Below are 19064 nucleotides of genomic sequence, written 5' to 3' on the forward strand. Positions count from 1 at the left end.
CATAGACTTTCATTTCATTTGTCACTTCAATGTTACATTTTAAGAGCTCTGACTATTAATATTATTTTGTTATTAGGTTGCTGGAGGAAAGTTAAAATACAAATACAATCCCTTAATACACTCATCATGGAATTAATATAACTTCTCTTTCTTATGATGTACAGGAAACAAGTTGATGCAGATCTGACATATTGAGGTGTTGAAATAAGTTTGCCAAAGTTTCTATGGAAATGGGTCAACACATTTAGCCTATTTTCCATCAACAAAAAGAAAGCATAAACCATCATTCTAACAGCAGTTCCCTTAAGGGGATTACTCTGTCCTTGACCTATTCTTGTGTGTCCTCCATCTATCCTATCCATGTACTCTTTCAACACTTCCCTAAACCTTAATGCGTGTCTTTCTCTTCCCCCTTTACCAGCTAGATTCAATTTTTAACATTATTATTTTAGTTTGTCCCCTGCTTCGCTCACTTTATGTTAAAACCTTTCGACTTTGAGCCGTTCCTGTGACACACTTGTTTGTCGTCCTTCCTAGTCACGCCCCGTGAAAACCTGATCTTCTCAAACTGAGTCAGTACAAGAGCTTAGTGTAACGTTGTTAATGTCTATTAACTATACTCTACTGTTCTTTGAAACTTCTCTTTAACTCTCTTTGCTACTCACGGAGCACCACCGACTGTTTACACCAATTCAACCCTGTCTGCACTCTCCCCTTTACCTTCGGTAATAACTGTCCATTACTCTGTATGAAGGTAATAATAATGAAGCTTCTAAGAACAAGAGCTTTGCAAACGTTGTTCTGTCTCTCATTGCATGTGGTGGGTCAGGTGAACAACTTGGCCTCTAACCTGCTTAAAGTGTTCTTTAAACTTGTTTGCAGTTGACATTATCACCCAGTATATTAAAAGTGTATGAACAGGCATCTGATAAAGTGAGTATTTGACTGTTCAGTATTCAGATTTTTCAGAAAATAACCCAAAATACATTTTTATATTGCAATATTCATGCTTGCTGCTCAGAATCATGTTGCTGTGTTGTGACACACTTCTGTCAGGAGTTTATCACTCCACTCATGGGAAGTCTAGACTCCAGATCAGTGTCGAGCTGAAAAAGCCCTGCTGTTTGTCTTGTTTCTCATGCGTTCTGGCAGGAGAGTTTAAAAAATAATGTATGCTGACAACCCATTTATCTCCTGAAAAAAACTGGCGATAACAGTCCTCAGTGCTGCCATTCACAGTGCATCTGTTGTTAAAATCAAAACAAAAGTATCAAACAAGAACAATGTTGTCACAAACTGAAACGCTGTCATAGCAGGAAGTCCCATGAATGAGGGAAAACACTATTTATATACAAATGGATCAACAACAAAAACAATAGATACAAAAATGGTTTCAACTGCACAGTAAATGAATGTGACTTCTCTTATTTTACTTCCCACAGTTTTGTTTTTCCAGTTTAAAAGTAGTTCTGTTGGCTGTAAAATACAATTTTGACTAATCTGGTTCCTTTTATCTCCCGAAACCTTGGAGCAATGAGGCGTTAGGGATGTGAAATGGTGCATATCTGTTGGAACTCTTCCATGGAAGCTATGGAAATGGACCAACAAAGGCTAATTGGTGCTCTTGGGGTTCATAAGCTGTAAAGTGTGGGAAAAGGGGGAAATGCAGAAACCTTCTCCATGGTTTGCTGCCTACAGGATCAGGCTGGCAGGAATGGACAAGCCGTATTTATAATATTTTTCCAAGATATTTAGCAAACAACTTTCGTCAAGTATAGAAAAAAGTGGTAAATGCAAAAAAAATAATTATATATATACACCATTTTTGAGGCAAAATTCTCAACACAATACTCATTACCCTGTAGTCGTGCTGCTGTATCACTTGGAAAAGTGGAAGTCATAATATTCATCGAAAGGGCAAAACAAATTGTCTTTCAATGACCTTTAGTGTGAGTTCAAATCAAAACAACTGTGCTTTTCGCTTCATACCAAAACCTCCAACACCGTTAGATTAAGCTCCTGCACTCACTGCTGTTGATTACACTCACCATAGGGAAGAGCAGCATATCTGTGTCGCCCTGTATCTCATCTTTTAAAAATAGCCTTCCATCCTGTTGTTGACCTTACCATTTGGACACATGCACGCAAATAAAGTGACACGTTTTCTACTCCCACATGAGAATTTAGGGCATATGCGGAGGGCTGGATGATGCGGTTAGGTGAAAGGGAGGATCACGTATTGAGAAGATGAATAAGACCAGAAGAGAGAGATGTGATAGAGAGAGAGTCATGAAATATAAAAGAGTATAAAGAAGGAAAAGTAATTTAAGGAGCACTGGGGACGGGTTAGGCAAGAGGGAGCTTCATTTTTTTTTTTGCTCAGGAGGGAACAAGAAATGAAAGTGAAATGAAAAAACAATTCTACTTTCTTCCTTCAGTTCTAACTAACCTCTTTACCAGGCTTCATGCAGAGAGTCTTTGCCTTTCAAAGAACACATTAATAATACAATTAAGGACCTTAATCCAGGGACTGTAAACATGCATTGCGGTGCAGCTGCGCGTGTGAATGCCTTTCAGATAATGCATTAGAGCTGTGAATTACAGGAGACGTACGCAGATGAAGTGTTTGAAGTGTTTGGAGTGGAGTTTAAAGCCATTGAGTACTGATCTCATCCAACTCTCTTTTAAGAGCAGTGTTAAATGCTTAAAGTGGCCCTGTTTGTCAAAGTAGGCAATTTCAACTAATTTACATTAACAGAAAATTGTGAATTTAAAAGAAATACTTGCTGCTTTAAAAGAGAGATGGTAGTTTTCAAAGAAGAATTAAAAAGCAAGTCCAATTGTTGACTAAAATGAAATAGAATTACCAGATGAGGACTAATGTGAGCATAAATACAAAATATTTTCTATTCAAAGTAAATGTTGATATTTATACTAGTGTTTGACAAATATTAAAGACTGAGCACATACAATAATATGTATATAAAAGTGTTGGCATAAGATGCAAGAACTAATACTGTATACAGTTGTATCATATGTGTGTGGTTGAACATCAGGATGTTTGATTTTACAGACAAGAAAAAGATTTGACTAATGTAAAGTGTTTAAAATACTAATGAAAAGTCCAGGTTTAAAACTTAAATTTGAAAAAAAAATGTACTGTTTACGTTTGAAAAGTGTGGAGCAAAATGCAAGGGTGCTTATTAGGCAAACTTTCCATTTTGGGATTGCAGCTATTGATGACAGAGCTCGCGTTGAAACCTTTTTAATACCCTTAAATCAGATTGTGTAATCCGGGAACACGGCCAAAGCCATTAAAACAGAAGCGGGTGGACTGGAAGGCGTGCACCCAGTGACGCGAGACAGATTGAAGACATCTCAAATAAATAATAAAAGCTGAAAAGATTATGGAGCCTGATCATCATAAAATTTCGTACAACAAAAGACGGATGTTGGCTGTGCTTGAAGTTTTCCCGGCTCTTTAGAAGTCACTTCTTCATGAATGAATGCAAATGTAATACAATGAAAAATTCTGACTCCCTCAATGTGATTAGTATTCAGCCGGCAGAGAACCTCTCTCTCTCCACCAAGCCCCAAGTTCAGAGAAGACACAGAGAGAAAGTCATTTGAGACACAAGTGGCTACAATAGGAAACATGTTTGGGGAGAATAAAGACTCTTACCTCTCTGCAGAAGCTGACGATGTTCTCCCAAAGCTCCTTGGCTTCACCCTCGTCATTTCGCCGGCGGGCTTCCACGTGCATGCTTTCTCTTCTTTTCAGGGGCTTCACCACCTTGCGGAGGGTGAGGTACTGCTGGGGTGTGTGGCACGCGGCACAATTCTTGGCCTTTATTTCATTGATCAACGTACATGCGGGACAGTTCCAGTGTCCGACACGCTCCTGAAGGCAAGTCGAGATAGACGAGGAAGAGGACGAACTAGACGGAGTAACTGCACTGGATGAGGAGGGAAATGCTCTTGCTTGTTTCCTTGTTTTATGTCCTGAGGATGAGGAGGAGGAAGGTGTGCAGGAGCACGACGACGACCCTGGCCCCGAGGGAAGGCCACAATGTGCACAACAGCGGGAGGCGGGCGTCGGTTGCTCTTGAAAACCATGCAACTTGGAGGAGCCACAGGCGGAGCACTTTGGGACACCTGTGGGGTTACGTAACGTGCACTTGGAGCAGGCCCAGGTACTGAAGTCTGGGCTCGAGGGGCTGGCTGGGGTGAAGCGTACCGTCTCGCAACCGAGATCGATGAGATCAGCACCAGTTCGTGAGGAGCGACAGCTCTCACATTTAGAAGAGTTCCCCGTGACGAGCGACGAGCAGCCGGGACACTTCCATGTAGGTTCGGAGGAGGAGGAGCTAGCAGGTATATGGTGGTTGTGGCGGTGATGTGGAGAGTCTTCCTCTTCTAATATAGTGAGGCGCTTACTAGAGTATGAGGGTTCCTGTGGTTGGGCATGCTTGAGCTTGGCTGGTCTTTGTGGGCCTGGTTGAGGAGGCACAACGCAGATGGTTGACGGGGAAGTAGGACTCGGGGTGTTCGTACCCACATTAGGAGGTCGTCCGGGTGGAGGCACCTCTCTTCTACTGCGAGGAACAGGGTTGTTTTGGAGGGAGGAAAAAGGGGAAAAGGCAGAAGAAGACTGAGAAGACACATGGGTTGGCTCTGGGGGTTCAGAAGGCGGGGCAGGGGGAGACTCATCTGTTAGATCTATGACAAGAGGGGCCGTCCCAGCTGTGTTCACGGGGAAGCCTAGTACCGGGGTACGCACCTCTGGGACCACCAGGGCCTCTGGAGGGATTTTAGGTAAGGACAGCTTCCGTGGCCCACCACAAGCAGAACAGGATAAAGCCACAGGCGTGTTGAGAAGTGTGCAGCGTGGGCAGGCCCAGCCAGAGTGATGGCCTTCTAAGCTGGCGACCTCACCATTGCTCTCCGACCGCCTCAAGATCTCCTCCTTAGCAGGATGCTGTCCTTGCGGTTCCAATAGTACTGTGGACGTGACGGTCGGTGTCGAGAGTTCCGCCGGAGCCGGTGGGAGGCCGTTGGCTGTGGCGGCGATGGTGGTGGTGGGCTGCGTGTGAGTGGAGGGAGATGGTCCGAAACCACAGACGGTACAGGCTCCGGATCCCTGTGGGTTGTTGAGGGTGCAGCGGGGACAAGCCCACCGGTGCTCCTCGGTGCTGCTGAGCCGTAGGATCTGGTTGAGGTCCGGTTTCTGACGGGGCGCCTCACAGATCGAACAGCGCGGTGCCGCTCCCGCATTCAAAAAAGTGCAGCGTCCACATGACCACTCGCTGCCTCGCACCGCTGCTGCCATGGAGCCCGGAGAGTGGGAGTGGCTGGAAAAAACAGAGAAACAAACCGTCAAAACCAATAGATGCTTTCGTAATATAATACAATTACAGGTAAAGATAACCTGCTAAATCTAGGCAAAGCCTTAATAAGGGGTCCCAAACTTGCAGCCTATGGGATGCAATTCAGTAGATCAAAGTTGGAATCAAGAACGAAAAGGAACCTAAAAAACGAAACTTAAATTATCGAATTTTATCGAAGTAATTTACTATTTTATTACCAAACCAGATCCTATGCAATGGAACATTTACACAACTATATCTATATCACAAAACAAGGTTTGTTTTCTGGCCAATAGCAATGATAGTTACAGATTGATTTAGTTTGTTTGTAGTTTTGTTTCAAGGACAGCCACACTGTAACAACATCTCAACCATTATCTTACTGTTTATTTACATAATGGACTAATATTAAATATGGCCATGAAAAACAATTAAGAGCACATTTAAAACCACACATCCGTCAACAAAGGTAGGATAGAGTTCTACTGAATAAACATCCTTGAGACTGTAAAAGGGAAAGAAGGAGAAGAATAATAGTGTGCGAGAGAGAAAGATTAGTGAGTGCAGAGGATACAAAAAAAAAAGAAAAATCAAAATTTCCCTCCTGGGTGTAGTGAAGGCAGTAAATCTATACAAAATGGCCACATGATTAGAGCCAAGTAGACAGCAAGAGTCGGGGAGGAGTGGAGTAGGGATTGCCTCGGAATACTAAAGCTTAGCTGATGGACAAATTAAAATACAGAAAACATCCAAATGCTTTGTAAGTAAATGTGCAGAAGATCTGGGCGACCAGTGGGTCGTGTCTATTCCACGCCGTGTTGAACTCATTTGATGTGCATGAGTAGAGAGAACCTCTGGTGGCTTCCCTATTTTTTCACGACAACGGTCACCGGCCGCTTAAGAGCAACCTCTGTCAATACATATTTATAACAAGCCACTTACAGAGTGGAGAGAGAGAGAGAGAGAGAGAGAGAGCGGCGAAGACAGAGACGAGCAAAGAAAATTTGATTTGGAAAATGACGATCCTTCTGTGGAGCTGCATGAGTGAATAGTTTTGGCTTCACATAATGATCACAAGGTTTTTCTTCTAGCACTTAAATGATATCAGCGCAACACCCTGTGAACATAAGTGAGGGGGAAGAAGAAGCAACAAGACGTATGTGCATGAAAACAAACCATTAATGTCACTGTCACTCAAGCTGCTCATGTGCGAAGACACAGAAAAAGGTATAGTATGGGGTGTGAAGAGCGAACACCACACTTCTCACACGATCCCCTGTGGAAACCATGTTGTCAACAATATTGCTCCAAAGCTCAGCTTCTGTTTGTCGAATTTTTTTCATATATGGTTTTGCGTGAATTTAATGGCTCCTAAAATTAATTTTAATCAACACTACAGTGCGAGCTGCTGCTGGGGCTAATAAGGGAAGCAGAATTCAATTATAGCTTCAAAACTGTTTTTAAACATTGATTCATTACATTTATTCTTTCAATCATCAGAGTTCTGCTTCAAGAACCAGTTGAATAAATTAATCATTTTAGATATTGCCAAATTATCTTCATTAGCTACAATATTTATTTTAGAAGTAAGGGTTTAAAGCTTGAAGCAACGCTAAGTTGAATACTCTCCATTTCTATGGTGGGAAATTGATCAAAAAGCAGATCTTTTTTTTCATTTTAAAACTACTGTAGTTCCCAAATAAAAAAAAGTTCTGCATCGTTGCACAGCACCGACGCCAGTTAATTGTCCTTATTTAAATTTTTTCTAAAGCACGCAAGTCTCGAGAACCCAAGGGTATCTCTTAGAGACGCACTCACAAAAGCGAGGTTGGAGGAAAAGCACAGCAGGGAAGGACACGTCTTGCTGCTGGCTGTCACAGTGCTCTTGTCAGTATGCAGGCATGCAGCTATATCTATTTGTAGAGAGTCTTTTAATCTAAAACTACTCGGTGACTTTCAATCGGTGCCATGGGACGACAGAATTACAAAAAGTACACAATACACACGTTGACATTTTAGCTTAAATTAACATGTAGTAGCTTTCACTAAAAAGAATTGCAGAGAAAAACACGTTTAAATGTTAAAAGGAAATTGAACGGGTTCTGACATTTGTTTCCGATATACTTACTAAAGATGATTGTTATATACAACGAGGAACTCACTAAAACTGCTTATATTACAGATTAAATACAAATATTTGACTGGTAAATAGGGTTATATTTGTGTGCGATTGTTGCATAAGTTAAAGTTTATTTTGCTGCCGACGGCCACACTGAATAATCCATACACATGCAGTATTACATGAACCCTTTAGACCCGTTCGAGTGCGCCGTTATAAATTCAAGCACATTTACATGATGCGATGAAGTTGGCTTAACAGCTTATGGATATGATAAACTTTCTGCTGCTCCTCATATATTAAACTAGACTATCTGAATTTTCCTGTTGCCTCGAGAGATCAAGTGTCAATCAAGTGTGGTTCATGCCTTTTTTGGGTCAACCGGTCAAGTATATTGAGTAATTCAAGATTTTTTCGTGTGGTAGAATATAAAAATAATACACTTAAAATGTAGTCTGCATATTAGGATTATAGGAAGATAGCAAAAGCAATATACATGATTAAGCTCAGCATTAAAACAAAATAGCCCTAGCAGTTTTTTACATTCGACACATTTATCTACAACATCCTCTTCGTTCAGGCAATCCGACTATTGTGCAAGACAACAAGTGTCAACACCTCATGTTTAATGGCAGGTTCTCTCGCTTGGCTATTTTCATGGCTGTCAGGCACCTTTCATCTCGGACGAGACAGCAAAACCACAGTGTCGGCCACATGAAGGCTCTTTCGGAGCAATTGATTCAGCGACGGCTGAAGGAAGCAATTGCACGTTCATTATGTGTCACACAAAGGAAGGAAATACACAGACAATACACTCATGAACTGGTTTCATAGAAGTATAAGACAGACGTTATTACCTGTGACAGTTTTTTTTTTATTTGACGAGTTATTCAAAACCTTCAAGAACCTTTTTATCTATGATGCATACTTTAGAGATTAAAGCTAGTATATATTTTAATGTACTCCTTATTAAAGAAATGTAAGCTAATATAAAGTGTTTATACTGTTTAAATGTCAACTTCTATATAATCTCATCATTAATAAACACAATTTATGAAAAATTATTAATTTAATCAATAAAGACAAGCAATCATTTTAAGCTAAAATACACTATTGTTGTTTTAGTAGACAATTAGGTAGAACTTTATTGAAATTGTTTAATTGTAGTATAATAATAATAATAATAATAATAATTGTAGGCCTCATTTCCTTTTGTTTGTCGTTTCATATTCACTTTTATAGTTCAAATAAAGGATACAAGCACACCACATTCAGAATGCGGCACAAGTCTGAATTATTTGAATATAAAGCTGGTTTAGATTTGAGTTAGGTCAATGTTTTCTGTGTCCACCTATTATTACCTTCATATTTTAATCCCAGACACCATTTTGAATTGCAACAGCTAGCTTGACAAGTGCAGACACACACTTGACCTTGCCTGGGGAACTGCGCCAGCATCCTGGCTGCACATGCGCTCACCTTCCACATCCACAGCATGAGATTACGGGACTGTCACATAAAAGGATGTTTTCTCTGGTAGCATCCAGGTGCGCCCAAAACACATGGATGCATGTGCGCGCACACACACACACACACACCAATTGTCCTTGGCCCTGTGTTCAGTCGAGCAGCTCTAAAAGTGCCCACTTCAGCTCCTCAGTGTCGCAGACCTGGGCGGCCTGCCAGTAGCTTATGGTGGAGAGAGAGTGTTAAAGAGAGACTTTACCGCCTGAATGTCCATCTTTCTTACAATAAGGTTTTTAACAGATGGCTATGTTGTGCTCTGTTTGGTCTGGACTCACCTACCACTTTGATCCAGCCACAAGGCTAAAGATTAGGGGGCGGTATGTTGTCAAGAATATGGCGATACAATACAGATCACACTACAGGGAATGCAACACTTTATAATGTGATACTTTAGAAAAAAGGATACATTTGTAGTATTGTAGTACTTGACTCTGGCAGAATGTACAGATCTTAACGCTTTTGATGAAGTGGTAACTGCTTTCATTCGTTTTGAAACCAAAATTTGTCAACTGTATCATCTCGTCCTCAGTCAACACTGGAATTTCATTATTCTGCAACAGTCTAGCAGCAGGAAGTGTAGGATGTAAATATTTGCAGGTTAATAGTAAAAAAAATGGTTTATACACACTTTATTGAAATATAAACCAAAAAATGTAGTGGGTTTTAATTGAAATTCCGGTATAGTGTTGTGGTATACAGTTTTCTGAAGAAAAAAATATTAATGCGATATTTAAGTCAATTGACATTTTTGTTACTAAACATTGTCATTTTAAAATAAACTGAAACTGAACTGAACATAGAAGGCCCATTGAAGATTTCGGGGAACATTCCCCGTTATGGCCATGCAAAAACACCGTACGCATGCGAGTCCCTCTTGGCTGACGCCTTGGATCCTGTCCACATGGAAAACACTGGCAAGATCAAGTAAGCCGAGTCTCGCCAGAATCTCCTTTCTTGCTGTGAGACATTTGGCCTTTGTGGATCAGTCATTAGCACTGCCTCTCCAAGTTTGGCCCTCGGCCCGGGCCCTGAGGGAACAGCGAGGCATCCTGCGCTGTATCAGAATGCACCAACGTGTCTTGTCTGATATCACACACACACACACACACACACGGGTAATTAATTAAAGAGAACAAACGCACAACCCACGGCACACAAAGGTGATGATTTTGACCTGGCTTAGGTGAAGATACAAGTCTGCTCATTTTACAAGTCATGGAAAATAGACCCACACCCTTCAGGCGAAGCACCCGCTACCTTTATTTACACTAAACAAGCTCTAGCTAGAGTTGGCATCAGGTACAGTACACTTTGCTGAAAGTGTCAACTAAGAATTAACAATAGCTGTAGACATTTATTGGAAGTAGGTTGGACAGGGATTGTGTACTGAAGTCAAACAATGAAATAATATGATGTCAACAGGCCAATGAATGATGACAGACCCAGATTTATTCATAATATCAGAAGCACCATTGGATGAATCAAGTTAGATTTATGATAATAAAGATGCATTACTAATTCTGGCAACGACTTTGTTGTTGAATTAAGAAAAAAAGAGTTCATTCTAAAGAGACAATTGTTTATGTCTTGATTAAATAGAAAAAGTGCCAAACAATAACACAACAACTTCACAATTTTGCAGATTAAAAAAAAGAAAATCATGAGTTGAAGCATCAATTGATCTAAACAACAGTTTGCAAGTAGAGCAACAATTCTCAACAAGAGTACAACATTGCCTTGTTGAAAAGATCTGTGAGAGCCCGCAGTTATGCCTGCAGTAGTAAACATCACAGCATTCACACATATTCATGTTGCTAATTAAAAATTAAGAAAAACTTTCTTGGGAACCATACAGAACAAAACACAATAATTCAATTCTGGAAAAATAACTTTTGTTAAAAAAAAACTGTGTTTGTGGGGAGAATAGGAAGGACTGGTAAAAAATGTTTAACTGATCATGAGGACATTAGCTGGTACAATATTAACAGATTCAAAACATCTTACACAAGCGCTTATTTAATTTAAGTTAAAAACAACATGGGAATTATTTGTCTCTGAAGACAGTGTGTGATTGTTGCAAGAGAGGAGGATGACAACTGGAAAAGTTCTGAACATACGTGAACTAAATTTCCAGCATATGTTGACAATGTAACTAGGAACTGATAATGACATTTTCATGGTAAACTGTTCCATCTGGATTTAGAAAGGTTTAAAATCAAACGTAATTTATGTGTCTTAGAAGTGCAACTGGTGTTCTTTTCATTTAGTAAACTAAACTTCAAAGTACAAACTGAATAACAGACTAGAACATGATGTTTTATAGTAGATCATTTATGAAGGGTTTCGGGAAGCATTTAGCTTAAACAAAATATTAACCAGAAGGTGTGACAACACGACAAAACCAACATTGGAGGCAGTAGAAAAAAATAAGGTAGAAAGAACTGGAGCTGCTATTTATCTCACAGGGTTAACAATTGGTTCAGAGTCACTGGCAAATATGGGAGTCCAAGTGTTCCTAAAAATCCTTGTCTAAATATTTCTGTCAAAAGCATGTGTGGATATATTTATTTCAAAAAGGGAGTTCAATTACTGTGTGACATAGCTTTCTGACAGAACATTTTAAAATCAATAACTGTGGCTGTATGTTAATAAAAAAGTCTTGAAACTCGTACAACTTACCAACCATTATTCTCATCAAGTCCTTCCTCATAAAAAGTAATGTCTTTCCATCCGTCAGATGCTGATGAATGAAGGTCACTTGATGACGACGACATGAAGCAACAAAGAATCTGCTTTTTCACTCATGTTTTTTACAGATGCTTGACAGTGGGCACACATTCTGTGATCGGAATATGTATTGAGAAAGTGCAGATGTCCAAATATAATGTGTAAGTTATTTCACTAAAGATGGCACCATTACCAAGCAACACTATTACCGTATAGGTCGTAGGTTCATACAAAAAAGAAAACAACCTAACAACATTAGAGTAGACCCTCAGTCGTTGAAGAAAATATCAGATCTACCAGAGTTGCATCCACGGAAAGGCGGTTAAAGTAAGTAAAATATGAGCCACATTTTTCAAAAGTGTATCCTCTGATACGTGCATGCATAAAATCTTTACTCTGGCTTTGCGGATGAATTCCTGTGAAAATAAAACAAAAGACCTTCTCAAAATATTTCCCGGGGCTGGTGCCTTTCTCCGTAAAGACGGAGCAATTTTATATGCCGTGCGTACTTTGCGACCGGGAAAATACTTTCCATCAGGAGGAATAGCTTGGGTGCACGAAATACACACAATGGTGGCAATGTTTAAATTAGAGAGTTGCGAGTTAGACGCTCTGAACCCGTTGAATTGAAATATGTTTGATCACATGCTCTGGGATCATTTTGATCAGAGATTGATAATAATGGACAGAACAAGCGAGACACGTACTGAAGGGGGGGGGGGGTGCAGACATGCGAACAGTACTGATGAAACGGCGGAGGAAAAGAGAGGATATTTGTTGACCTCTAGCTGTGCCCTCGGTGAATATTTCAGGACTTGTGTTCATTTTTGACGAGTGGATCTGTCAGCGGCGGAGACAGCATCAAGAATTTGAGTCTCTAAACGGAAGAAAAAAAGCGTCCAACTGGGTTTCTGTGTGCATCAGCAATGTAAAGGAAAGCGAGTGCGGGCAGGAAGTCGACAGGAAGCTTCAGAATCAGAGAGGAAGAGGAGAGGACGAGGCAGAATAAGTGCTGCTGCCACTGCGCTAATCTGAGAAACCTGCAGGCTCCCGAACCTGGAGGGAAGGAACTCTGCTGACGCTGCACTGCCCTCGGCGAGAAGACGGCTTTTAAACAAACAACACAAGTTACCGGTTTCCTTGCTGTGCCCACGGTGGCAGAAGCCTTTGTGCTTTAATAACTTCTAAATAACCGCCGTCGTTTTTACGACAGCATATCTCCTTCTAAGGGGGGCTCCAGTTATGTTAGCATGTGCTGCACTATCTGGAGCCAACAGGAACTAGGTTACACACCGTATGTCCCAGACAGTCTTGGCTGCTTTTCACAAGGTTTAAAACAGACTGCTTTATAAGACAATGCCTGCACGCTGGATCCCTTTCAGATGCATCGCGGACTGACCTGATGAGGTCTTGTCTGCATCAGACAGACGGCATTAGCTTAGGAGGACGTGCTGAAATAATTCAGACATAAACACGGGCAGCGAGCACGCTGGTCGCATCCAAGTCGGCTGGTTTTAATCCAATTAAAGAGAGAAAGTGGGTGGGAAAGAGCGGGGATGAATGCAATCATCCATCATGCTTGGACAGTAAGAGACACAGGGATCGACTCTGGAACCAAAGGGATTCAACACAGGGACTCGGCGCTTCCGAGGCTATTTGCAGGGAAATAGACTGAAGTTGACTCTATGTGTGTATGCGTGTGTGTTTGTGTTGCATGTTTGTTTATGCATATACGATATGCATTGTACAAATACATGAATGCAGCAGGAAAACTGGGTTACCGTTAACGCTCTTTTAATGATGAAACCTAATTATGCATTTCAGTGAATCATGTTAACAGTTCAAAAGTAGATAAACGATTTAAGATTTAAACAGCTATAGGTTTGTACATCACTTAAAACCCTTATGTTGAAGGTTCTATTATTTAAAACATAAAATATTTGGTCATTCTATGAAAAGGTTTTTTGTAGTGGGAGAGAAGAATACAAAATATTCAACTCAAGGTAAGTAACTGTTACTAATAACACAAGTACATTAACCAGTCTACAATTCCCCTCTAGTAAGTAAGTAAGTAAGTAAGTAAGTAATTTATATTTATAGAGCGCTTTTCCAGACCAGGGTCACAAAGCGCTTGAACAATCAAAATAAAACAAAAAAAATGTATACTTAAAAGGTCAAGATAACACAGAGAACGACACAGGAGTTCCAGAAAATCAGGGAAAAGCCTGCACAAATAAAAGTGTCTTAAGATGTTTCTTGAAGGAGTCAGTAGATCCATCAAACAAACAGAGAGAGGGGGTTCGTTCAAAAGCTTAGGATCAACAGGCTGGAAGGATTTCTCTCCTCTGGTACTGAACCATGTGCTTGGAATCATCAGTAGATTCTGATCCACAGACCTCAGAGCCCGAGCTGGGGTGTAAGGCTGGATCAGATGACTGATATAAGAAGGAGCCTGCCCATGAATAGATCTGTAAGTAAGAACCTTTTAATAAGAATTTTAAAGTTGATCCTGAAAGAAACTGGAAGCCAGAGAAGAGATTTAAAGATCGGAGAAATGCAAGTTATTCTACTTGAGCGGGTCAGAATTCTGGCTGCAGAGTTCTGAATCAACTGCAGGCGAGACAGCTCCTTCTTGTTAAGACATGAAAACAAACTGTTGCAATAAACATCTTGTGCAACATAGAAAATTACATGTGGACACATGACACTTACATTTTCTACAAAGTATAATGTCTGTGTATTCAAACATTAAAACGTAGTTTGGAATTTGTTGTTTTCTTTTATTAAAAATATGAAATCTGTATAAGATTATATTAAATATACTTTAAAACTCAATAAAGTCAATCTAAACAAAATAAACAGTTGAATGAACATAATGCGAGTAACTGTAAAAAGTTGTGTTCCACCTCTGTATTTGCAATTCACAGACATTATCCTCCCAACGCTGAAGATGCTAACCTTGTCTGATTAAACTAGAGCACTGGTTTGTATGACATTTAAGTCAGATGATGATGGAGCTAGTTTCATGATGCATGGATACATACGTACTCTGTAACTAGCATCGAGCAAATGAATGATCACAATAATAAATCAACATCTAAGTGGAATATTGCTCTCTGGTCTCGATTTTAGGCGCGAGCGGCCCAAGATTTAAAACTAATGTTCCAGCGTATAAACTCTTCCTAAAGTCAACAAGCCACTGCTCCGTGAAAGTAAAGCAGAATTACCCCGAGGACAAGACTATCGGTGCAGCCTCTGTGTAAAAAGAAAGCCGGCGCACAGACACTGGCTAATATATTATACAACAAACAGAAAATGACTGGAGTTAAACACAGCTCTTGAAGCTATGTTGTTTCTATATTTCATGCTCTGTCACGGTTTGGAAAAGCTTGCCTAACATTGTTAGGATCACACAACACTGTGGGTGTGAAAGAGAAAGGGAGTGGTGCTACAAATGAGGGCAGAATTCAAGTCTTATTTCACCATGTTTTGAAAACTCCATTGTCAGTGTAACAGTGGGATTCCAGCTCTCCTGCTGAGTAATGAGTCTTGGTAAGTCTTTATTTGTAAATATTATCAGCCAACAAAGAGGCTGGTCTTTTTGCTGCTTCAGACGTTTGCTACTAATCTTGCTACAGGTTAGCTTGTAATTGTGAGACATTATTGTCAACACAAAAATATGAATATTAAATAAGGAATTTACCCAAATAGTTGCTACAAAAAGAAGCTTTTAGGTTTGCTCCCGTGTGTCAGTTGGTATTGAGATTATAGAAAAACTTGGCACATAATAAAATACCATTAAGACATGCAACCCCGGTCTAACATCAAAAGCGGTATTACTGTGATGTTAATTTTGTCGCGTGGAAAATAGAATTAAAACCAATTTTTTACAGTACTCAAACAAAAAGCAGGTCCTGGTTTCTGCCAACTGCACTGCTCTACCAACATATACATTGATTATATTATATATATATTGCAGTTTAAGATGCGGACCCCCCGCCGATTGTTCAGGCAGGAAGATAAAAGTCTGTTACTTTAGCTAGCAGATACAATGAATAATCTCATCAAAGCTGGACCTTCACAAAGCTACCAGGACTGCTTAGTGTCAAAAAAAAGTTAATGAACTGATGATGTGAGCAGCTTCATAACTACTTGGGTAAGGCTAGGCATTCTGTCCTATGACAAAGAGAAAGTCATGACCTAGCCACACTGACAGTACAAAGACCAAGTGCATGGTGAGCTTTGACTTCTGCTAGGATGGATCAAGAAAGACGAAAGCTTAACTGGAGACACATACTGAATAAATAATCAGATGTCTTGTGGGGAAATGTGATCGGTCTCTGGGAAAATCAATAACAACCAGACCATGATGCCCTGAGTGACTATGCAACAACCTCAACACACTATACAGGATCGATAGCACTTGATTTATTCCTGGAAAAATGATCCCTGGAAATATAAAGGACAGACTTCCCAAAAGGTTCTGTGGACATGTTTGCAAAGTCCTCAAACACAAGCAATGTCAATCAAAAATGGATGAAAGTGATTGGAATTCTACGCGAGCATCCTTCATTCCACCGAGAAGCTTTTCAGTGAGATGACAGGAACTGAAGACAGCGATGAGTGAACGGATGGATCATCATAAATGTCGACCGATGCCATGAATCACTCTCTAGTTCAATGGACTGTCCACCAACACGCCACAGTTAAGGTTAGGTTGCTTATTAAGAGCCAGCTACTGTGAGCTTAAAAGAACAGACAGAAAGTAATTAAATCAAAACCAGCACAATACTTGTTCAGATGGTGTAGATCCATCACAAACTACACTAAAATATGCACAATATTCACACGTGTTTGTCTTCAAAAGAATTATGGTGAACTACACATCCCGAGTGGACTCTAGTCAATATATTTTGGGATAAGCAATCACTTAGGTTACATATCGAGTTACATACTTTTATTGATACTAAACTCTATATAGGGTACTTTTTAACACTTTAAAAGCATCAACAAAACATAATCATGCCAACAGTCATAGAAAGTTCCACCAATACTTTGATGCCACTACCAAAGAATAAATTGAAAATTATAAAATAGTTTCAAATCAGATATTTCTCATACCTGTACACTCCAGTTGTGCATCACCATAATAAGTATGGATCACCAAGAAGAGAAAAAACAAGTTCATTACGGCCTCACTATTTAGATGGCTCCATCTAAGGTTATTTTAATTAGGTATCGCCTTACATTTAAATTGAATTACTAATATGACCTGTACTCTCCAGTCAATACTATAACCCTCGCGGGCAAAGCTTAAGGGAAAGAACCTTTTGTACTCGTTCTTTCAACTGGCCGAACCAAATCAATGTCCGTCCGGCAGCTTAATAGGAATCATGACACTATAACACACTCCTATTAGCCTAGAGCCAGTTTTTAAATCGAACTCACTGTGGTCGGATCAATCTATTGCTGGGCAGTTTAGTCCCTGGCGCTGCCCAGATGTACCCGATGCAATGTGCAGGATTTGGTTTGATAAATCCAGATTATGCAAGATTTTTGGGAGCATAACCAGTATTAAAGAAAACATCATTTGATAAGCCTTTATGAAATATTGGACTTTTGACCTTATTATCATAGAGCCACAGAGGCACCAGACAACCTACTTTTCAGTCCAGAGAATATCGATTCCCTTTACAGATTAGACTTCGGCAATGGCCTATATGGTACTTACAAAATTCAAGGCACAATATGAAATTTGAATTTCACTTTTAATATACAAAGTGTTGGCCCTTATGTTAGGTGCTGATTCATTATAAGTAAGTTTGGATTAAAGTGTAATTTTAAGGTGCTATAGTTATAAGTCAGTCATGATTAGATAAATAAATGTGGCTGTAAAAGATAAAATGCCTCAAATGTAAGGCTATTTTTTAAGCATGACTATATTTGAATCTTTTCAGGGATTTTCTTAAAACATAATGTCATTACTATCTACCAGAAACACACCGCTCTATCAAGAAGTATGCATATAACAAATAAAGTAATACTACTGTATTTTAATTGAGTTTAATGGTACAAAATGCTTGATTTAATACGACAATAAGAATAGGTTTTCCATGTTTTCGAAAAAGCCATTGTGTTATAAAGCACAATTTGAATATAGAGGTTAGACTACCCACTGTAAACACCCAAACCTTGCCTGTGAGACTGGGGGGTATTATCCTGGGACAGAATATCCACCTAAGTTTTGGCACCAAGCGTTGGCACTTACCTGCGCTCACGGTGCGGGTGTGGGTGCTGACGTGTGATGAAGGAGGTACCCCAGACCGGACTACTGTGGCTGTTCCTAAGCCAGCCCACGGGGGGCGACGATGAATACGGGGTGCTGTGAAATCCATGGTCCGACTCGGTCTCTGCGGTGAGAGATGAAGCGGAGCTCCCCATCACGGCAGTGGGTGACACAAACCAGAATATATTACTTCTTCTTCGGCAGTGATTCAGTCTGACTCGAACCACAGTTCACGTCTTGGAAAAATGGGGTTTGCAGATCCATCTTTTACACCATCTTTTCCATTGAAATGTCCAGCTTCATAAGTGGCTAAAAATGGGTTCTGGGGAGAGCATGGTAGGAGGATTCCTCTTCTTTAGTGATCCAAGAAAGGTGACAACACATCCGTCCTCCGTCCACTATGCTTTCCATAATAATGCCACTCGTAATTCCTTCTGGACGCCTTCCGACGCATCCCTTGAACCCATCCACTCTCATGTCTGGTTCCTGTTCCCCCGGCACATGTTCAGATGATCAGCAAAAAAAAAATGTGATGACTCAAATCATGAGTATCTCAGTTTCAAACGAAACCACGCATTAAGACTCCCCAGTCAGGGAAGATTCCCGGTAACAGCGTTTCATTACTTTGCTACATACGGATAGAGGCGTAAACAAATGTTCTGCTTCTCTTTCCGGTGGGGAGTCAGTCAAGGGTGTTGCCGATGATATAAGCAGACTAATATCCAAGTTTCATCTTTCACAGTCGCCGGAGCAGCTGTTCTCTTGAGTTACCAGCAGTGAGAACTACAGCTGCTTTCGCCTCATGATTAATGTTTGAAACAGATTACATCGCTCCGGATTAGGCTATAAAACTAAAAAAAAAAAAAAAAAGTAGCTCCATTGAGACTCTGTCATAAAAAAACAAAAAAAAAACAGGATTTAATTTCCATCTGGAAATGTTTACTGTTTGGGAGTTTGACATCCAGGAGATCAGGGAGGAATGTCCTGTGGTGTGTGAATCACAGTGTTCTTGACTGACACCCCAGTCAAGAGACAGGCC

The 19064-nt window shown here is 40.2% G+C and overlaps 1 protein-coding gene across 3 annotated transcripts in view; it reads right to left on the bottom strand.

The window, feature by feature from the left end:
* Window positions 1-19064, bottom strand: part of capn15 (calpain 15) — a 41994-nt gene that overhangs the window by 17269 nt on the left and 5661 nt on the right. For 2 of the 3 annotated variants that reach the window (XM_087794207.1, XM_087794206.1), the window contains exon 2: window positions 3683-5351. In XM_087794207.1, the coding sequence (XP_087650333.1) occupies window positions 3683-5329 (1647 nt within the window). In that variant the 5' untranslated portion in view covers window positions 5330-5351. Of the gene's footprint in view, window positions 1-3682; window positions 5352-18007; window positions 18203-19064 lie in introns of those variants that run through there. The other variant, XM_087794205.1, reaches the window with a different exon arrangement.

Source organism: Callionymus lyra, chromosome 6 (genome assembly GCF_982586985.1).
Source record: "Callionymus lyra chromosome 6, fCalLyr1.hap1.1, whole genome shotgun sequence".
NCBI lineage: Eukaryota > Metazoa > Chordata > Actinopteri > Syngnathiformes > Callionymidae > Callionymus > Callionymus lyra.